The sequence below is a fragment of the Silene latifolia genome, chromosome Y, assembly GCF_048544455.1.
Source record: "Silene latifolia isolate original U9 population chromosome Y, ASM4854445v1, whole genome shotgun sequence".
NCBI lineage: Eukaryota > Viridiplantae > Streptophyta > Magnoliopsida > Caryophyllales > Caryophyllaceae > Silene > Silene latifolia.
In genome coordinates, this window is record NC_133538.1 from 187,066,094 (window position 1) to 187,089,520 (window position 23,427).

The following is a 23,427-nucleotide window of genomic DNA, read 5'->3' on the forward strand; positions in this document are numbered from 1 at the left end:
TAGTTTGTAATTAGGATTTCATTTCAAGTTTTTGCTTTTACTTTTATTTTTTTCCTTGAACTTTGAGAGATGAGGAGAGGGTACTTGATATGCTTTCAAGTATTATTTGCATGAATTTTGGCGGAATTTGAAGCTATGAGTAACAAATGACGAGAAAAGAAGCCAACATCAACTTCCTCGATCGAGCCACATGCGACTCGATCGAGGAACCTATTAGCTCGATCGAGCCAGAAGCGACTCGATCGAGGCACCTATGCAGAAATTCAAAAAGTTTAAAACGAAAGTTGGGTAGTCAGGAAACTGGTTCCTCGATCGAGCCAGGCGCGACTCGATCGAGGCACCTAAAAAAATCGGGTTCCGCGTTTTCTTTAAACCGGTTTTGTGTTTAATTGCTCTTACTTCTTTTAATTCCTTTCTTCTTATTTCGACACTTTCCTGCATTTTTCCTCCTCTATTGCTCTTTCTCTCTTCAATCATCATCCTTCATCATCAAATCTCTCTTAAAACTTGTGTTTAGTTGCTTATTACTTGTTTGCATCAATCTCTTGTGCTTATTTTCGCGATTCATTGCTATTTTTGCTTAGGTATGTCTCGAATTTGTCTAATTTGTCTTGGAAAAATCTGAAATTTCTTGCTTAAAACTTGAGTTTATTGTATTAAATCTTCCATTGCTAGTATACAATTGCTATTTCCTTGCTTTCTAGCCCCTTGTTTGTTGAAATTCATGCCTAATTTGCTAATTTGGGAATTAGGGTTCTTCAAAATCCGGGTAGAAATTATGCATTAAGTTGGTTAGAAATTGTGTTCTTATGCTTGGAATCTTCATTATTTGATACATACTCATGTTCCCCTAACTTTTTGGATGATTTAATTGTGATTTTGAGTCTTAAAAATTGATTTTTTGACCCATTTATGCCAAAAACCGGGACTGTTTTATGCTAAGGTTGAAGTTTAATTGTCTAATTTGCTATTCTTGCAGACAATGTCAACTTCTTGGCAAGGAAATAATAGGACTCGAGAAAGGAGAGCCCCGGTCCAGCAACCCGAGGTGATTCCCGAAGAAGTGGTGTCTTCGGAGGACGACTTGTCTCCTTTGGACGATTACCCATTCATTGAATTCCGTGACAAAGCAAAAAAAAGACAGGTTCGAGTATTTGTTAACTAAATCTATGAGTGCCACTCGATGCGTGGATAGGAAAATTTTGCGAACATTGAAGATAGATGACATTATGTTTGGCATGTTCAATGAGATAGGGTTACAGGGTCTTTTCACACTCCATGAATTATCTTACCCCGCTTTAACCCTCGAGTTTCTGAGCTCATTTACTTACTTTCCCAGTGATCATCTTATCAAGTTTCGATTGCTTAATGTAAAACGGTCCTTAACCTTTGACCGTCTGTCAGAAATTTTGGGAATAGATAAGCATACAGACGGAGATTTATACGGTGTTGGTGAGCTGTCCACTATTCGATATTTTCCATTGTTTACCGGTTATGCGGATGCGGATGTCAGTGCTATGGCTTTGTTGGACATCCAACACGTTTGTCTTCGTTTATTCTTGAGGTATTTGAGCTATTTGTTGTATGGCCGGCACGACAAGAGCAAGACCTCCACTATTCAGGTCTTAATCCTTGCTAGTTACTTGAATCCTTATCGGGAGGAGACATTCCAGTTCTCTCCCCCTGCTCTTGGGTGCTCAGCTTTTGACAGGATGATTAGGAGGTATGGGAACCTTGATTGTGGTGCTCTTGTCACCAAGATAGCTAGGGCTGTTTGTGATTTTGAGGGTGATGACCCCTACAAGCCCATGGATGACCATGCACCACTTGTTGATGATGACCACCTCCGTTATGACATTTCTTATATTAACATCAAGAATGGGAAGGACCATTATTGGAGGGTCCAGGGCGAGTCTTACATGCTTCTACCTTGCGTCCGTTTATCTGTTGTCGACCCCCTCGAGGAGAGTACGGCTGTGGAGCGACCCCCACCCGTTACTTATATGATTCCTCAGGACCTTCTGGTCACTTTTCCTGGGTCTAGTACTACTACCACTACCGGCGGGCGCCGGAGACGTCGACCCACTACCCATCTGCCTGGCTCATTCCAGCCTGCTCCTCCTCTACCTACTTCAGCCTATCCTGCTTCAGGCTACCATTTTGATCCGGTTATTGCACGAGAAGTGAGGATGCATGAGGGCATCAACACTACTTTAACAGAGAGACGGATGTGGGAACAGATGGAGGCCATGTCTCTTGCTTCGGGGGGCCAGTATCGGGGTGTGACACCTAGCTATTACACCACTCCGGGTGATGACAGCCGTGTGTTCCATCTATATGGAGTGACTCCTACAGAGTTCGGGCAGTTTAGTACTGCCTACGGTGCCTTGGGCCGTCCCTTTTACACTCTAGTCCGCCCCCCTCAGCCTACTTCTGTTTTTGCGGAGGACGTCGGTGTTCCTTGCTCCCAGAGAGGACTGTTTGGTCAGTTTAGTGCTTCTACTTCTGCTGCTGCTGTTCCAGGAGGAGGTAGCCGTGGTAGAGGCCGTGTTAGGAGAGCCACCCGTGATCGAGGCCGCAGTGCCATTCCTGATCCCGAGCTGATGTCCCTGTATGCCGAGATTGATAATTATAATGATGCTGATAGAGCCCAGTAGTGACAGCTGGTCACTACATCCCTCTCTTTCCAGCTGGTTTGGGGGAGGTTACTGCTTTACAGCTGGTATTATCTTTCTTGCTTTGTTTTATTGCATTTCTTTTTTTTTCCCATTTTCCCTTTGTTTATAATGTCCTATAGGTTGCTGGATTTCTTTGTGATTGCTATGTTGTAGGCATCACAATGAGGACACTGTGACATTTAGATTTGGGGGAGTGTGTTTATTTCTACTGTGTGCTTTTATTTAATGTTGTGTGTGAAAAATTCAAAAAAATCAAAAAAATTTGAAAAACTATAAAATACAAAAACATGCTTTTATTTACTTTTATTTATTTTGAGTCGAGTCTTGGTGAATTGTGTAGCAATGATGATAATTTGCTTTGTCTTTGCATTTGAGTCCCATCTAGTTGTCCCTGTACATTGTTTTGACCTGTTAGCTATGATGAATAAAGCTCTTTATTCAAGTCTTGACCGTCACAATATGCCTTATGCCGAGTAGACTTGACTTTATTTTGTTGGTAAACCACTTAAATTTCTGAGGTCTTTAGAGCTTCCTAGGCCGGGAACATTAATAAACCGGTCTCATTGTTATTTAGGCTGATGAGTGTGGTCTCCTTGTGGAATATGTAATATCAAACTGCATAAGTGTGACATTAGTTTCTTAGCTTTTGCGCGTTCATATGATTAAGTACATGAGGATAGGCGGTTCTTTTTGTTCAAATAAGCCTTACATCACCCAGTTTTTGTTATCCCGTTTGAACCATGTAGCCATTTTATATCCTATTTCTTAGCTACATTCCAGAATTTGCCTACCTTTTTCGGGACAGTCGCAGTTGCTTGAGTCCTTATTGTTATAGCTACTTTGGTTGGGTTGGGACTTTTATTGTCATGTGGGTAGTAGCTATCTTTTTGTAGCAATTGTGTGACCTCTTATGTTGAAAAAGAGAAGTATTATGAAGCAAAAGAAGAAAAAAAACAAGAAAAAAAAAAGTTTCGAAAAAAAAAAGAATTCAGAAAAAAAAAAAAAAAAAGAGAAAAGAAAGAAAAGAAAAAGAAAAATGCTTGCTTCATTGAGTTTTGTTAGGAGGTCGAGAGTGGTAATGACTGGAGTCTAATGCACATTTAGAGAGCCTTTCCATTTCTCTCATATGTTGTCAAAGTTGAGATTATTTCTCCAGTTGGATGATTGTTTTATTTCTTATTAGATTTGGCTATTGGTCTAGCGCTGCGACTACCGTCTGAGCCTCACATACCCATACGTGCTTATGCACAAGCCACCACTACAAGAAAACACGACAAAGGCGACAGACATACTACAGTCGCCAAATTGGCGACAGAAAAAAAAAAACGGGCGACCACTATCCGTCGCCAATTTGGCGACTATACCTTTTTATCCAAAAATCCGTATGAAATCCACGGGCGACGCAATATTATCCAAATTGGCGACCGAAATCAGTCGCCAAATTTGGCGACCATTACCCGTCGCCAATTTGGCGACCAAAGACGGTCGCCAATCGTCGTATATTTTTTTTTTTGCCGATTCTCACCCCGTCCCCTTCATTCACTTCAATCAACTTAAAAAAAAAAAAAACGCCCCAGTTTGTCCGACGACCCGACGCCACCACCAACTACAACGACCACCGGACGCCACCACTCGCCGCCGCCATCCGCACACTACATCCCTACCGACCCTTTGTTTATAATAAAGGTTTGTTTTCGACTCAAATCGATTTAATTACTTCAATCCTTCATATTTTGTTTAAGTTGTGATGTTTATTTAGTATCTAGTTGTAATTTATACATTAGTGATGCTTATTATTGTATGTAGTTGTAATTTAATTAGCATTTTTGTTAATTAATTTGAGTTAGGGTTAGAAATTGGGGTTTTTGTTAAATTAGTAATGTGATTTGATTAGGGGATTGTATAAGGTAGTATAGTTTTATGAAGGTAGAAATTGGGGTTTTTGTTAAATTAGTAATGTGATTTGATTAGTGATGCTTAGTTTTAGTAATATTGAAGTAGTATTGTTGAAGGTAGTATAGTTTTATGAAGGTAGTATAATGTTAGGATTGTATAAATTTGCCTTATAATTAACCAAATTAAGTTAGAATGATTTAATTAGCATTTTTGTTAATTAATTTGAGTTAGGGTTAGAAATTAGCATTTTTGACAACTTGTATAATTAACCAAATTAATTAAGTTAGAATGATTTAATTAGCATTTTTAAAAAATTAATTAGCATTTTTCTTGAATGGAATGAGCATGATGTATAAATTTGTTAAATTAGTAATGTCATTTGATTAGGGGATTGTATAAATTTGCCTTATAATTTTGACAACTTGTTTAATATATAATGACCTAGTACTCGTTCAAGAATTACTCATTAGGAGCAATTCTTGAATAGTCCCCATTTTGGGACTGTCTTTGTACGTTTCAAGTCACTTAGGTAGTAAACACATAGTTGTGATTTTATTAATGAGAAAAGAATTTGGTTGCAAATTTCTCCAATGTTCTCTGAATACATATGTGGAATATGTATCTTTTCCACATTGTGTATTTGGAGAACTAAGGGGAATTGCTGCCGAATTTTTTCCTCATTAATAAATCACAAATGTGTGTTTGCTAGTGACTTGAAACGTACATTGATGGGTTTAGGTTGGAGTGATAAGGACCCAATTGAAATCTTGAAATTAGCATAAAATGGAGGATGAGATAACCATTGCTTTTTTTGTTGAAATTAAATATTATTATTTAAAATGGTTAGTTTGCTATATATTGCTTATAGATTAAAATGAAGAGATCGAACGTATTTGGATGTACGAAGAAAGAGTAGATAAGAAGAAACGTCCTATCGCTAGATTTGTAAAGGGAGTTCGTGGATTTATTGAATTTGCTAGATGTCAAGATTCATATGATTTGGAACAACATAAACTTAGGTGTCCTTGTACTAAATGTAAAAACTTAAAATATTTATTTGACATTGAAGTAGAAGAGCATCTTGTTACAAATGGTTTTTTTCCAAACTACTACAATTGGATCTCCCATGGAGAAAAATATTATCCCGAAGAACCTCAAATCCAACAAAATGAGAACCCATATAGAGAAATGGTACTTGATGCCTTTCGGTCTAATGATTTCATTAATGACGACCGTGTACCAATGATTGATGAAGAACAACCAAACCCAAGAGCAAAAGCCTTTTTGGACATGCTAAGTACTTCCGAAAAACCTTATATGAGGGGAGTAGAATGACATTGTTACAAGTTGCATCCAGGATAGTTTCTTTAAAATGTGAGTATAATATGCCATTTAAAGCCGTTGATAGTATTGCTACGTTGGTTGAGGATGTTATACCCGATAATAATGTTATGACCAGAAATTTCTATAATACCAAGAAAGTGGTCAAAGGTCTTCAACTTCCACATGAAAAGATTGATGCATGTCCTAAAGGATGTATGCTTTTTTGGAAAGATGATGCTTTGCTTGACAAATGTAAGAAATGTCAAAGGGATAGATATGAGACAAGTGAAGGAAATATTGTTTTGAAGGGGAAGAAGGGTAATAAAAGGAGTGGAAAGAGAAAGAAACCAATATCAGAAAACACATTAATTTATTTTCCATTAGCTCCTAGACTTCAAAGAATGTATGCCACGAAAAATCTTGCCAACCAAATGAGATGGCACAAAGAAAATCCTCGTACACCAGGAAAGATGTGTCATCCGAGTGACGGGGAGGAGTGGAAGCGTTTTGATAGGTTATATCCCGATTTTGCCGAGGAACCTCGCAATGTGAGACTTGGCTTGTGTACGGATGGGTTTGACCCTTTTGGTCAGTTTGGTAGAAACTACTCGTGTTGGCCCGTAATGACCACGCCGTACAACTTACCTCCTTGGCTTTGTCTGAAAAGACAATTTATTTTCCTCTCTTTACTTATTCCCGGTCCTGATAACCCAAAAAACCATCAGGATGTTTATTTACAACCGTTGGTGGAGGAACCAAGTATTTGTGGGAAGTTGGTGTAGAAACATTTGATGTGTCGAAGAAGCAAAATTTCCAACTAAGAGCTTCATTGTTATGGACTATAAATGATTTTCCCGCATATGGTATGCTATCAGGATGGGCAACCGCTGGGCGAAAGGCATGTCCTTATTGCATGGATAGGAGTAAAGCATTTTATCTTCCTAATTCCAAAAAAATTAGTTGGTTTGATTGTCATAGATGTTTCTTACCGGATGGACATATTCATAGAGAGAACAAGAAATCTTTCTTAAAAGGTAAGGAGGTGCGTGACAATGCTCCGGTTCGACTCTAAGGGGATGAGATATGGGAGGTCATACGTGATTTGCCAACAATCGTCGATGGGATGAAGAAGAGTTTAAAGAGTTGAAAAAAAAAAAAAAATGGTTGGTTTAAAAGAAGTATTTTTGGGAGCTTCCCTCTTTGGAAAACAATGTTGATCAGACACAATTTGGATGTGATGCACATAGAGAAGAACTTCTTTGAGTTACTTATTCATACGATTATGGATGTAAAAGGAAAGACACGTGATGATATTAATTCAAGAATAGAATTGAAGAAATTTTGTGATCGTCCTAAACTTCATATTCGTAAGGATGGGGCAAAACCAAAAGCCAAATTTACTCTTGACAAAGCTCAAAGAAAGGTATTGTGCGATTGGATAGGAAACTTGAAGTTTCCCGATGGATATGCATCCGATTTGAGCCGTTGTGTTGATTTGAAGGAACTGAAGTTGAAAGGGTTGAAAAGTCATGATTGTCATGTTGATACATCTTTTTTCCAAGAAGAGGTTGTATCAGAAACAGTTTTGTCCCCAGTTGATCATGATGAAATTATTTATGCAAATGAGATAGAAGCGGAGGAGGAGTTAGAAGAGGAAGAAGAAGAGAATAATAAGGAGAGGGATGGGATAGAAGAGGGGGAAGAAGAAGAAGAAGAGGAGGAGGAAGAGGAAGAAGAAGAAGAAGAAGAAGAAGAAGAAGAAGAAGATGAGGATGATGATGATGATGAGTAAGAGAAGGTATTAAAAGTATACATATCAAAATTTGGAATCAATTATTAGCGTTTTATTTTGTCTTTTATACTTGTTTATTAGGTTTTATTTTTTTGTATCTTATAATAATTATCTTGTAATATTTGCTAACACTTTTTATTCAATTGTAGTACACATGGCTCCTGGAGGAAGTAGGCAGCGCGGAGGCTATAGTGAGGGAGGTAGTAGCTCAGGAGAGCGGGGAGGAGGACGTTGACCGTTCTACTACGGAGGTGAGTGAGGAGGAGGAGGAGGTTGCTATACCCCGACATACTGACAACAGGATGATCCTTGATCCGAATGGTCTTTGGTAATTTTTTATTCATTCTATTTTGTAATGGCGACTGTTCTCAGTCGCCTTATATGGTCGCCAATTACCTTATTTGTTGTAGTGCACTTCTATACCCATGCCACTTTACCATCTTTCTGTCCTAGATACATGTACTTGGTCTGCTTTGTGAATGCGTATTAGTTGGAGAATCTCTTATCACATTAGATTGCATGCATATTTCATAAGTTGAGTGAGAGTCTTTATTCTTTCTATCTTACATATATCTCACCCCTTATGAGTGCATGAGTGAAACCGCGAGAATCCAACAAAGTTGTCTTGCAAGGTTGAAAAGTATTTGGCTGAGTCTCGGTATCATGTCACATCTTGAGTAAGAGCTGCGTTAGTCTATTACCCGTGCTTTTGAATTTGTTTTATTGGCACAACTTTGGTCGTTACTTTGTTATAGATGTGGATAGCTGGGATTTGTATGTGCCTAGACATTTGCTCTGAGTTATTCATTCACCATATGTTTGCTGTTCTTTGTTTGGCCTGATTGCTTTGCTTGAGGACAAGCAAAGGTTTGGTTTGGGGGAGTTTGATGTATCACTTTTATATATACTTTTATAGCTCCCTTTATACAATTTTACATACCGTTTCGTGCCTATTATATCATTTATATGCCTTATTTCAATGAATTGTCGATACTGCCGCTATTTTGTGTTTTCATGCAGAAATGACTCGTTATGAGTATGATCAAGCTAAGATTAGCATGGCGGAGACGGCGTAGTAGAATACACGAAGCATGGCACGAGAAACGAGGAAGCACGAAGGCTAGAAGAGAAAGAAGAGAAGAAATAGCCTGTGAAGCAAGATCCTCGATCGAGTCACCTCTGACTCGATCGAGCAAGCTGTCCTCGATCGAGTCACCTCTGGCTCGATCGAGGATCCTCTCTCGCAGACTTATTTCCGGACTTTCCTAAAACGATTATCTTTTGTTATAAATTAGAAACTCGTGTTTTATTGTTAGACTACGTTTTAATTTACCTTCATACTGCTGAATACTTTCTTAAGAACCCTAATTTCTTCCTTGTGACGGTACTAATCTTTCCTCATTAATTAATCATTCATCGTTCTATGTTAATTGATTATTGTTTCATGCTTTCAATTATGTTTTCAATCTTAATCATTATTGTTGTTGTTATCATTATGAGTAGCTAATTTCCTCATCTAGGATGAAGGGGATCTAGGTTAATTAAAAGGGAAAATTGATTAATTGTTATTGATATCGCTTAAGTTGTTGTTTGATTATTGTACTTCTTCTAGTTAATTAACTTGAGGCCTGAGTTATTAATTAGTGTAGCGAATTGATCCTATCGCCGACCGGGTTAGAATTAATATAGGTTGCGATAATCAAATAGATTGTATCTAATTATAGCGACCGTATGTTAGAATCGATCTAAAGGGCATAATTGAGTCGACCGATCTTATGACCTTAAACAGCTTGATAGATTTAGCAATTGATTAATAAACCCCAAATAATTGACCTAGTGAACCGGAAGTCCTAGACTTTTAATATTATCGTTAAAACCTTCTTTTAATTACATGCAATTAGTTGATTAGATCAAAACAAAACAAACCCCCCAGAAACGGTTACTTTTAGACAGCTTAAATACTTACAAACTTAGCTTTTACCGCCTCCCTGTGGATTCGATACCTGTCTTACTGCTAGCTATTCTTGTTAGTCCTGAGATAGATTTACTTTGGTTTGGTGATACGACTTTAACCACATCATAAAAGAAGAAAAAAAGAAAAAAAAAAGGAGGAAGTTGAGGATGAGTGTGGGGGGAGGAGGGGAGTATGTAGTATCCTACACATGGGTGTAGGATATAAGAATTGTCATTTTTGTGTTTTAACTCATGTCCCGCTATCTTTTCTTTGTGACACATCATCCGGCCTCCAAAAATATACTTCCTCCATTTCCATAAGATCTACCCATTTTCCATATTAGGCCAACCCACTATGATCTACCCATTTTCTTTATTTCTATTTTTGGGTATAACAAATGACCAAACAATCCTTATTGACAATGCATATTTACAAAAAATGCCATCACTTAACCCATCTAATTTCCACCTAATCTCTATTAACTTACCTAATTACTCCCTCCCTTTTTTTCATTTCCCACGGAATATTGATATACCCCCCTCCCCCCTTAACACATTCAATTTTCCAACTTCCATCTCCCTCTCATAACTCCTCTCTAGAATATTCCCAAAAAAAAACCCTAAATCTAATCCTCTCAACCTCCCATTTTCATTCCGCCGTTACTCATTCCTCTTCCTCTCTACCTCTCTCTAGATCTCGTCCTCTCCATCTTTCTCTCGATCTCCTCCTTCTTCATATCTTTTCTAAATTAATCTATGTCCGGCAAATTACCTGCTTATATGTCTTCAAAAACTCACAAAAAAGTTCCCAAATCTCAGACTTCCTACCTTGAATCTCTAAATCACTGTTTATATTTACCAGGAATTGGTCATGTTGCCCCTGATACATACTCGGGTTATGGATCACTACTTAATTCTGATGTTGAAGATGACATAGAGGTTACATCCGCGTATAACGCGAATGAAAATACTGTTGTTCCTGATTCATTGATTGAGGAAGTCCCATATTTTGATGAGAAACATGGTAAGATTGTTGACGATGGTACTGCATGTGTTGATCGAAACTCGCTTTTCCTGGAAATGGAAAGATCTGGTTCTTATTCACCTACATCATTGAGATTCCATAAGTTCTGCGATAATTTTTTACAGAAGAAGCGTAAAAAGGATGAAACTGCAGGTAAATCTTTGCTTTTGACGGTTTATTTTTTTTTGTTTATATTTTAAGCTAAATCATGGTGTTTAATGCTTTTTTTTTGTTTATCTTTGCAGCTATGGCTTATATTAATCGAAACAATGTGAATGAGAAGAAAGAAGTTTCTGGGGGAAGTTTTAATTCCGTTGATTTGTCGACAAAATCAAAGAAATTCAAGATATTTTGTGACAAGTACTTAGAAAAGGGGAAAAATTGCTAACAAAGGGAGGTTCATTTCTACTACTTCTACTTTTATTCTTTATTTAATGGTTTTTTTAGTTGTTTTGTTTTCTTTGTTGATGAGTTAGTTTTGATGGTTAGATTTGATGATTTGTTTGGATTGTTTGTTCTGATAGTTTGTTCTGATGGGGTGTTCTGATGTTTGTTCTGTGGTGTTAGAAATTGGACTGTTCTCATCGCTTAGGTGCTTTGTTTAGGTTTGGATACATTCTGTGGGTGTTTGGGGTGCTCTGATGGGTTAGTTTTGATGGTTAGATTTGATGATTTGTTTGGATTGTTTGTTCTGATAGTTTGTTCTGATGGGGTGTTCTGATGTTTGTTCTGTGGTGTTGGAAATTGGACTGTTCTCGTGGCTTAGGTGTTTTGTTTAGGTTTGGATACCTTCTGTGGGTGTTTGGGGTGCTCTGATGGGTTAGTTTTGATGGTTAGATTTGATGATTTGTTTGGATTGTTTGTTACGATAGTTTGTTACGATGGGGTGTTACGATGTTTGTTACGTGGTGTTGGAAATTGGGTTTATTCTCGTGGCTTAGGTGTTTTGTTTAGGTTTGGATACCTTCTGTGGGTGTTTGGGGTGCTCTGATGGGTTAGTTTTGATGGTTAGATTTGATGATTTGTTTGGATTGTTTGTTCTGATAGTTTGTTCTAATGGGGTGTTCTGATGTTTGTTCCGTGGTGTTGGAAATTGGACTGTTCTCTTGGCTTAGGTGTTTTCTTTAGGTTTGGATACTTTCAGTGGGTGTTTGAGGTGCTCTGATGGGTTAGTTTTGATGGTTAGATTTGATGATTTGTTTGGATTGTTTGTTCTGATAGTTTGTTCTGATGGGGTGTTTTGATGTTTGTTCTGTGGTGTTGGAAATTGGACTGTTCTCGTGGCTTAGGTGTCTTGTTTAGGTCTTGGATACCTTCTGTGGGTGTTGGTTATTGCTGTTGGTAACATTGCTTACATGTACTTCCTCCATTTCCATATGATGTACCCATACCTCAGTGAAGGTCATTACTAGACTGAGAGGTAAATGTTTGTTACTCCTTCACTCATCATATGACCCTAAAGTAAGGGCTCCATGTTTGTTGCTACTAATGTCACCATTAGATGTAGCCATGTTGAGTTACCCTTATTATTAGGTTGACCCATATTTGCTGCCACCAAGAGGCAATACATGTTGAGTTACTCTGTTTATTTTAATTCTTGAAGTTCCATGTTTTTTTTTTGGTAGAATGTGAGCTTTTCATTAATATAAAACAATATTACATGATGATTCAATACAAAACATAGCTACAAAAGCTGAATACTAAACATGAATATCCAAACTAAGTAGCCATTCCTTATCCTTTTGAGGCATAACAGTCTGAATTTTTTGAAGAATTCGTGCCTTGACTATAGATTGGATCTCCTTAATCACCCTTCTTGGTGTAGCTAGTGTCAAGGAGAGCCTGCATTCATTCCTGTATTTCCAAATACAATACCAAGTAGCCATTAGAGCCATCCTAGCTACACGCTTATGCAACTTTGTACAGTTCAGATTTGAACCAGAGATCCTCCTGCACAACCATTGCTCAACACCATCAATAATCTGTGAGCTATACACACAGCTGCCAAACAAATGCTCATGTGTCTCAGTTGCTTGCTCACAGTTAACACAACTATTACTGTCACAAATCTGCAGTTGAAACAGTTCAAAAATGACGAAAATGTGCTTGCTGAAAGTAACAAGGAATTAATCAATGAACTTAAAATGTCATTAACTTGCCATTACAAACTGATTGCTTACATAGTTCATATGTCACCAAAATGGAGTCTTACAATGTTCAGTAACATTAATTAAAAACATGTAGATACTGATGTTTGATTGATAAATTGTCATGCCTAAAACAGTTTTGATGACAGTTTCTCATTCAAACAACAACCAACCATGGTTGTTCAAAAGGGGACTTGGATGCCTAGATCTAACATTAATTAAAAACATGTAGATTCTGATGTTTGATTGATAAACTGTCATGCCTCAAACAGGTTTGATGACAGTTTCTCATTCAAACAACAACCAACCATGGTTGTTCAAAAGGGGACTTGGATGCCTAGATCTAACATTAATTGATCTAAATCACTCATCAGTCCACAAGTTATTAAAAACTGAATGCATTCCTTCACCAAATCTTCATTAACTGTTAAGTCTCTTGGTAGTGTTCCTTGCCTTCTTTGTGCAGCCTTTGCAAGATGTGGTAGTGGGTAGTTATTGTGGCCTCTCTTTTGCATAATTTCCACCATACAAGATTGTAAACTTAGAAAAACATTGTCTAGTGTTTCAACTGTCTCTGCTTCATATGCTTCAGTTACATTTTGCACCAACTGTTCAACTGTCTTTGCTGGGTTTTCATCTTAAATAGACTGAATTGATCTAAAGAAACCTAGATCTAAAATGTTCAAGTCAGGTGAGTTTGCTGGTTGTTGTGTTAACTTGATGTTAATCCATCTGAATTGGCTGCCTCCATGAAATCTTTGTCTTTACCACTTATATGAGGCTTAGCATTATCCTGTTAAATAGTTATATTCTTTGATGCAGATGCTGGTCATTTTTCTTTAATGGCTGGTATCACTAAGTTGATCAATGCTTCTTTTGTGACTGCCTTTGTGATAGATTCAACTTGTTTTGTGACTATTGTACCAGCTTCCCTATTCTTACTTTTTCTTTTTGCTGGTTCTTGGTAAGTAAATGGCCATATACCAACCTTTCCATCAAACAAAACTTCTCCATTTTCTTTGTATGTTGGCTTGAAACTGCTGCTAAGAACATGATTTTTGTTATGTATCTCTTGCTTTTGCAACTTCTATAAGGAAGAGCTTCATTGCTGCCAATGTAGTATCTACACTTTGGATTGGTCATATAAAACCATTTTTCATCAATGTGTATGATAGTACCCATATCCTTGAACATTACACACCTCAATAGCCTATCAAAGACTAATTTCCCCATTACAAAATGTAACCTTATGTGTTTGTGGTCTTCACTTAAAGCTGGATGTATTGATCTTGTGTGAGACTTAATAAGTCCTTGTTTTACCCATCTATGGTAGGTAGATGATGCATGCCCTATAGCCTTGCCCAACCTTTTCAGTGTTGTTCTCTTTGACACATCAAGTGCCATTATGGCCTCTAATGGACAAGGTATCCTTTCTTTCCCCTTCTTTCCCTTGATCTTACTCCTCACATTAATAGGAACTTCATGTACCCTCTGTTGTTTTGCTGCTGTCCATATACTGAAAATGGATTTCCTTGTGACATTGAACATGCTTGCCACTTCATTCATCTTCCCATGTGCAGGTTTCCCGTTTTTGCAGCTCTCAAACAGCAAGCATACCACCCTATGCCTCTCATCATCTGTTAGATTACGTTTTTTCATGATGAAAATAGCTGGATCTATAATTTTAGTGAAAAAGTAATTGTAATTATTGAAAGTTGAAGTGTAATTTTTTGTTGTTTTAGTTGGAAATGTATGTTGAACTAATCAGAATATTTGCTGCACTTTATGTACTCTAATTTCTTTGACTTGATGTTTTTTGGTGCGAGATTTAAAATTTCATGAAAAGTTCTTTTCCCACCCAATTTCCCTCCAACTTGTTTTCCCCCTCTTTTTTCATCAAAAACCAGGTAACATTGAAATTGGTGGGAAGATTAAGCTTGACCCCACTCCTTAACACAACCACTTTATTTTCTAATTAAACACAAATAATGCAATTAATTGTCTTTCCTTGGTTGTTGAGCCAAAAGCAAATGGGTAGATCATATAAAAATCAATTGGTCTCCCTTGTGACGGGTTATCATTTGTGGCGGATATTTTGTGAGATAAAATGGTAACAAAATGGGTTAGTGGAGAAAGGGGACCACATGAATAGTGTTGCAGAGAGAGAAAAAGTGGGTACTTTGTGAGGTAAAATGGTATCCGTCACTCAAGAGTTACGGATATGTGCCGTCACAAACAAGAATTTGTGTATAAAAATGGAGGAAGTAATTGATATTAGGGATATTCTTTCGTGTATCCCTGAACTTTTTTGTTTTCTAAGGTGTACCCCTCATTTTTCACAAAAAAAAACTTTGACCGACAATAATTCTCTATTACGAGTTCAGAAAACAGTAATTTTTTTTTTTCAAACCAATTATATCGTCAAGGCCTTCAATTTGAAAAAAAAAATCATCGCTTTTTGAACTCTTAGCCGGTAGTTATGGTTGGTCAAACACTTTTTAACGAATAAACTTTGACCGACCATAATTCCCGACTACGAGTTGAGACGTCGGTGACTTTTTTTACAAACGAAAGACCTCTTAAAGACGGTCAATTTGGAAAAAAAATGTTTATCGTATTCTGAACTTGTAGCCAAGAGTTATTGACGATTAAAGTTTTTTTGCATGAAAAAGGGGGTATATCATAGAAAATGAAAAAGTTGAGGGGTACATGAAAGAATATCCCTTGATATTAATTTATACGACTATCGATCAATTTACTGATAATATATCAACAAAAAAATAGAATAGTAAAATAAGAGATATAACATAAAACAACTTGTCTCATTGAAGACGGTACTATCCGTCACAAGCTGAAGACGGATAGTGCCCTCTCACAATATCAAAAGTGAAAAGGCAAGTGGGGTGCTCCATTTAATTTCCACTTGATTTGCCACTTGCATATTATGAGAGAGGCACTATCCGTCTTCAGCTTGTAATGGATAATATCCATCTTCAATGAAAATGAGATAAAGAATCCGCTCTTATCTGAGATAACGTGAGCGAGCCTTTGATATCCACGACAGGTAAACAAGCACAAAAGCTAATGTTGCACTTTCATTATATGAATGGATCTTAAGAAAAGCATTCCAAATTTAGTGAAATGTAAATAATGGTAATTGCCCAACAATTAACAGAAATTCTTAAACAAAAGTACGTCCGATCACATGAACTACCATGTGAAGATTGTGAACTTGTGGCTCCCAGATTGAAAAATGATACGTACGTATTGTATTATTATGTCAATATTATATTTGTATATTGGAAATGTCTTAATTTAGTGATTAAGATGTAAGTATAGTGACAATAGTTAGTGTTAGGGCCAAAATTACCGTATTTTGCCCGGGCTACGAAGCACGAGATAAGTGGGTAATTAACGAGTAATGGACCCATGACATACATGGGGAGTGGGGCCCATGGACCGAGCCAGGGAGGCAGGCCTGGAAGCAGGATAATCCGGGGAAGGACAGCAGGTGAAGAAGAGTTCGGCTTGGATTAAAATATTAATAAGATCCCGGGTGAGAGAAGGAAATCCTAATTATTACCATATTCTGAATAAGGAAAGTCCAAGTTGTTACCAAACTCTATCTTGAGGAACAAGACAATTAAGTGGGAAGCCCTAATAAACCCACTAGGGTTTATTCACTATAAATACAAGGAAGACAAACAAGAGAAGGGATCCATATTCACCCACACAAGAACATACATAACGGCTACGACAAATGGGAAGCAAGCAAGCAAAGTGCAGCCTCTTAATTCCATACTTACGTACAAAGAAACAAATCCCATATGAACCATCACATCATCATCATGCAATCATCACCCAATCATGATTACCACAATTGTAATCTACGAATAAACCCACAAAATAGCCCCCGACATCCGATAATACTCCGTCTGTCCCTTTTACGCACCGGACGGATTATTGTTCATCAGATCCGGACAATTGTATATTGTACTTGCACTCCGATTATTACAAAGTGGAATATTGGTGGGATTCCGACTCCCCCCGCGGTTGTTTCCCACATCGGGTTTTCCGCGTCACCAAAATATCTTGTGTCATTATTTCCATATTTCGTCCTTTACTTTGTTTATATCGTTACTTCGTCTTAATTACATACGCATTCCATCACAAATCACATACAATTTAACCCCCCGATACGAGGCTACAAAGAGCGGTCACTTTAACCTTAAATTGGTAGAAATTTACCAAAACAGTCTGGCGCCCACCGTGGGGCATGGTGATCGATCTCTATAGCCATGTTGTCATCAAGTCAGTCTCCGGTGCCATGCCGCCTAGCGAGCAAGATCTCCTCACTATCCATGAAGTCATCTGAAAGCCATCAATAGATCTGCTTCCTGGGACCCTTCCCGAAAGCCGCCAGCAGACCGCTTCCGAGATCCTCCTAGAAGCCGCCAGCAGACCGCTTCCAGGATCCTCCGCCAGAAGTCAGCACTTTCTGGGACCCTTCTTGGAAGCCATCAGCAGATCTGCTTCCTGGGATCCTCCGCCAGAAGTCAGAGCTTCCTGGAATCCTCATGAGCTTGCAGCAGACCGCTTCCGAGTTCCTCGAAGTCCCGCAGATCCGGCCCCCAGTCCGACGCAAGCGAGATCCGGTCCCCGAAGTTCCTTCGAAGCCTAAGTCCCAGCGAGTGTCGGTCCCGGAATTTCCGTCGAGGCAAGCGGGTCGGTTCCGGAATTCCTCCGGAATCGATGAGATCTCGCTCCCGAAGCCGAAGATCTGGTCCCTGTTGTTTCCCAAGGTCCTCCAGCAAATCTGGTCCCAGAATTCATCCCGATGCTGGATGCATAACTGCTCCCCAGAGTTCCTCTAGAGTCCTATAGCAGATCTTGACGTTGGACTCTGGGGCAGGAATGGTCAGTGCACCAGAAACCTCCAGCAGCGTATCAGCAACAAGTGTACCAGCAGAAGATGGACCAACAGGAATGTTAAGTACAGGGGTACAAACTCGAAGGTACCAGGATGGGGGCAGATCAGGACCTCCAGAATCTCTAGGCCATAGATCCCTAGACGTCGTGCTGGTCCTCCAGATGGAAATTCAGAAGCAAGTTGCTGAGAGACTGTCTGGAGTCTGCAGTAAGCAGAGACGCTAGGCTATATCTTGGATGCCTAGCATCTTACTACTCTCCCATGCTGACCAGAATTGAGGCAGCATCAGGTAACACCGTATCTAGTAGTTGTTTTGGAGCTAAATTCCTCCCTGTTGCAGGAACTTTCAGCAGCCAGCATGAACCAGAATGACCAACTCAACCAGTGTCGCTACAACTCCACAAGCCAGCGACCCTGGGGGCAGACTTCTGCAGAAGTGTTGTTAGGTAGTAACATATTTGGTACTATTTCGCCTGTCCCTAACCCTCTTGCAGGATCATAAAAGCCTAATGCAGCGAGCACTTGTTGTCACGTGGGGGCAGGTTCAGTAAAATAAACTCCATGAGCCAGGTTCCACCCTTTACACCTCTATTTGTGCTAGAATAATTTACGTGATAACAGGTGGATCAAAACTCTACAACCCAAAGGGGAAAAAGGCATGCCACAGAACGTGGGTAAGCTGAACCCGGAACGAACAGTGCTAAAGATTCAGAGTACACAAGAAGCAGATCAAATCTAGCAAGTGGCAAACCAGAATGAGCTTCCTGCGGGAACTATCAAAGCTTGCAAAGAAGCAATCGGAATATAAGAACCAACAGCAGCAATCAACACACAGTCCGCCAGGCGCTTGGATGTTGATTCCAGCACATTGTCAACCTTGTAGGGTAACAGCTCATAAGAAGCTTCTACAACGAGTTTCATACCCAGTCTGCATCTAGGGAACAATCCCGAAATAAAGCAAAATACAAAAAGGCCAAGTCGCCAGGCACTCATAAACAAAAGTACAAACATGATAGAAGAGAGGTCCTCCTAACATGATTCTCTCCTCGGCAGCAGCTACACCAGCTTTTCTACCTTGCTCTGTTTGACATTCTCTTGCAGGAACTAGCTCCGGCTCAGGAACATCAACAGCCTCAGCAACATTTTAGGGTAGCTGTCCTGACCAGCAGCATTTTCGGGTGGCTGACCCAATAAGCATCATTTTTGGGGAGCTGACCTCATCAACACCCAGAACCAGGTCCCCAAGACGCTGAGGCCTAGTTGAACAATAGAAGTCTCGACCACTTGTCTTCTCTTAACTTCCAGGAGGAAGGAAGCAGGAGGAACCTGAAACGGAATTCCAGGGAGCAGGAAGTCGAAAGCAGGATGCAGGAGGAAGTAGAGGCGAAACCTGAGGAGGCAGGAAACATGACCAGATGGAGGGCAGTACCCAGAGTGAACCAGACTTCTGCATAGCCCATTATAGGAGCCATCAGCCAAAAGGAGTAGAGACAGGCGAACCCTAGTACTACCTCTGCCGTCTGAGCCAGAACTAGAAGAGCCCTGGTCACAGTACCTGGACCCCACACCTAGTCCTTGTATCCGATTCCCCGTGCTTGGTCCCTACACTTGGTCCCCATACGTATCGGCAACCAAGGCATCTATTTGCGTCATACTGGTACCCAGAATATTATCTCAAATAAGTCTCTGCATCCTGTAGAGACCAGGTACACATCACTTGAAAAAATTTTCTAGCGCTTGTTATAGCTTTCTGTAAATTGATTTCTCATTTTTAGTCTCATCATATCCATGTGGTAATTGACTACCTCCTGAAAGCCTATATGAGAAAACTAGAACTATTAGGATAAATGAACAATGACCAATTGAACCATACGCCTAAGTGTTCACAACCTGAACATCGAACCTCAAATGACCGTTAAGTCACAACCATGGTAGACTAGCACCTGACTTTAGTCCTGCACCCCAGACCTAGGTTGATGAAAACATCAGCGATCAAAAAGGGAAATAGGAACCAGAGTTGTACATGGCACACTAGTGGAATTTCCAATAAAAGGGACAATCGTAGGTCTGGTACCCAGGTCCCCGCAAGGGGACCAGCAGGGAACCTGATAGTCCGAGCCTGCAGCGACCTTGAGAGTCAGGCACTTGAAAATATTTGGAACCAGACAGGTCCCCAGCCGGGGGCCAGAACCTGGAGGCAGACGTCCTTACAACCCGGGGGTAGCATTCAAGCTAGGTATCTCACCACTTATGCTTATCATTCATGTGCTAAAACCATAAGTAAATAAAGAACAGAAAGATTCATGTCCATATATCGCTCTTAAGGTAATTCGTAACTTCGTAATCTTATTACCCTGTTATATTTTGAATAACTACTATCTTGAGCATTGAAAGGTCGTTGGCTGTGCCATCTGCTGGCCCTATTAGAATAATTTCTTGCAGGAGATCTCCCTACCAGTAGGAGTGGTTACTCAGGATCCAGAACCTGCGACTCCTTCCCCATATCCAATCGCTCCTTCGACAGCATATAACGCAGAATGCAGGACGCATGACGTAGGACGCAGAACACAGGATGCAGAACATAGAACGTAGAATGCAGAATGTGGAGAGCAGGGCGCTTCCTGCAGCAAATTTTTGGCCTGTAGAAACAGCCTCCCCGTGCACAGGTCGGGCCAGCAGGACAGGTAGCTCCACCAGCAGCTTGCAGGACATGAATCAATGGAATGGGGGCAATTCAATCAACGTACCGCTGGTATAAAAAACTCATAGCACCATGATTATATAGGAGACGGGCATCAGCCAGAATGCTGCAGAACACATCCTTGCATCAGCTGCCCAAAGTGAAAAATCACAACACATGCTACCACCAGCCTGGTTCCCTGGACACCAGAACGTGAAATAACAAATGACAAGAAGAAATGACATTACTCTCAGCAATAAAGTAAAAAAGCAAGCATGGGTCTCATACTATTTTGCATGCCATCCACAACAAAGTCGTGAAAGGCATGCAGGGGGCAGAGACTACGTCCCCCACGCGGCAGCTAGAAGTCAATAGTCCATCGAGCAAGCTTGTTCAAACAACAAACTCAATGTTGAGAACCTGAAACGATAGCAAAAAGAAAGAGCCACAACAGCTGAACTAAGAAGTGCTCACATACGCATGACATCGTACAAGGAATCAGAAACAAGGGCATATGATAGCAACGTGAGAATCAGGACTCTCGCAGTAGAGGACCTAGTGCTATGAAGGGTATTTGAAAATACCAAAAATCACAAGTCTTAAAAATTTGCTTACAATCGGAAAGGACAATGACAAGCTGAAAGCGCCAGGTAATAGGGAGTACAGATTGATGGCCATGCAAGGTCAAATCTTGTATAATCCCCGACAGAACTTTGTTTGACAAAATGCTAAAACCTTAGTGTACAGAGTACCTTTCAACAGTCCATGAAGCAAAAATCTTTTTACTATTATCTTTTTATCGAGTCCTTTTTTAGTTTCAAAATTTGTTTTTGTGTTTTTTATTTATTCCTCTTTATTTAAAACAAAATATTTTCTAAAAACCCAAGTGTTACCCGCTTTGGCTTCCTGGATCCAGATGTTGCCCTGGAAAACCATGAGATAGTACCAGGTATTTGTACTATTTGGTTATAATTTACGTTTCTAGGAAGAAAGGCTTTAACACTAATGTTGATTGCTTGTCAGGCAAGGGACACTTTGAGGGTCCAGCCCCTGCCATGTGAGGCTGCGAGACGTTTACTAAGTCAAGCCACATGGGGAGCATACGCCGAGGTAGCGCGTAGGGTACGATATACTAAGACCACCCATACCTTGATGTTAATCTCAGTAAATCCATAGCTATGACGTAGAGCCAGAGGTGCACGCACAAAATTTCAAACGTCTGGAACCACAAGGAACGCAACATTCCTTGTTAGTTAGAAACAATCAATGAAGATATGCTCTAGTAAGCTAATCCTAGTTATAAGATATTTTACCTTATGGGTAAAATATTTTATCAAACATCTACCACCAGGGGCAGAGGTTGTGCACCTGGAACCAGGTCAGCCTCCTAGCAAATCAAAAGTGGGCACTAAACTCCAGACAAAGACAAACGAAATGATAGAGACACAGCATATAGTCATGGTTGACACTGCATTCACGACATAGATAGACTACAGCATATCTAATCATCATATAGTCTGCATCATACATTAGAGGGTCCATGCATGCACATGCATTGCTACTAACATTTTGAAGGTATCACCTACATAACAAGTGCATAGCAAACTTATGTCGAATGCTCCAACCACCAGATTCACCATTGGGGACCAGATAACAGAATGGTAAGGACAGGTGTGAAGTGCTTCCCAAAATTCAGCCATCAGGCTCCCAACATCAGTCGTCTGATTCCTAAAGCCATCTGCCAGACTCCAGAACCAGCCGCCTGATTCCCCGCACCAGCCATCAGGACCCCCAACGTCAGCGATCGGGATCCTAGAGTCCACCAGCTGTTCTGAGCATCCTCCAGCAGAAATCCGTCTGGAGTGCGCTTGCTGAAAAGTCTGCTAACGGGAGTCCACGAGTCTACATCAGTAAAAAATCAGCTTACATCTACTTCCCGATCAGCAGAACCAAGGAGAGCCAGAAATCAGTCTGCAAGGACAGCAGAGTACGATTAAGCAGAATCAAGCAGGCCAGGGTACCAGAATTTTGGGTACAGAGTAGGGATGCAGAATTATCTCAAGTATATCTAGCAGGAGTCAGATCCGGCAAGCAGCCAGCAACTTGCTCCAGCAGAATTCCAGCAGACTTCTCTATCAGAGCTTTAGTAGTCTGTTCCATCGGTCTATCACAGTAGGTTGGCTGCACCTCCTTCCAGCAGAATATCAGCAGAATCCAGAAGGATAGCAACGGTTTATCGGTAGCAGAATAGCGACAGTAGGCGGAGCTTGAAGAATCAATTTCCCTCCTCAACAAAGCTGAGAAGCGAAATTGGGGGCAATTGTTTGGGCCAAAATAACCGTATTTTGCCCGGGCAACTTGGCACGAGATAAGTAGGTAATTAACGAGTAATAGGCCCATGACATATATGGGGAGTCGGGCCCATGAACCGAGCCAGGGAGGCAGGCCTGGAAGCAGGATAATCCGGGGAAGGACAGCAGGTGAAGAAGAGTTCGGCTTGGATTAAGATATTAATAAGATCCCGGGTGAGACAAGGAAATCCTAATTATTGCCCTATTCTGAATAAGGAAAGTCCAAGTTGTTACCAAACTCTATCTTGAGGAACAAGACAATTAAGTGGGAAGCCCTAATAAACCCACTAGTGTTTACTCACTATAAATACAAGGAAGACAAATAAGAGAAAGGATCCATATTCACCCACACAAGAACATACATAACAGTTACGACAAATGGGAAACAAGCATGCAAAGTGCAGCCTCTTAATTCCATACTTACGTACAAAGAAACAAATCCCATATGAACCATCACATCATCATCATGCAATCATCACCCAATCATGATTACCACAATTGTAATCCACGAATAAACCCACAAAATAGCCCCTGACATCCGATAATACTCCGTCTGTCTCTTTTACGCACCGGGCGGATTATTCTCATCAGATCCGGACAATTGTATATTGTACTTGCACTCCGATTATTACATAGTGGAATATTGGTGGGAT

The 23,427-nt window shown here is 39.9% G+C and overlaps 1 protein-coding gene across 1 annotated transcript; it reads right to left on the reverse strand.

Moving 5' to 3' along the window:
* Positions 1-12,366: 12,366 nt before the first annotated feature.
* Positions 12,367-14,472, reverse strand: LOC141629624 (uncharacterized). Its single transcript, XM_074442598.1, has 4 exons — positions 13,738-14,472; positions 13,531-13,606; positions 13,224-13,438; positions 12,367-12,735 (listed from the first exon to the last, which is right to left on the reverse strand). The coding sequence occupies exons 1-4, from the start codon at positions 14,470-14,472 to the stop codon at positions 12,367-12,369; spliced, it is 1,395 nt and encodes a 464-aa protein (XP_074298699.1).
* Between the last annotated feature and the right edge of the window lie 8,955 nt (positions 14,473-23,427).

Coding starts and splice junctions, on each gene's coding strand:
- LOC141629624 (XM_074442598.1), bottom strand. CDS start 14,472: ATGAAAAAACGTAATCTAACAGATGATGAGAGGCATAGGGTGGTATGC. Junction 13,439..13,530: donor TTCAGATGGATTAACATCAA/GTTAACACAACA, acceptor ATGAAAACCCAG/CAAAGACAGTTGAACAGTTG. Junction 12,736..13,223: donor TAACAGTTAATGAAGATTTG/GTGAAGGAATGC, acceptor TTTCAACTGCAG/ATTTGTGACAGTAATAGTTG.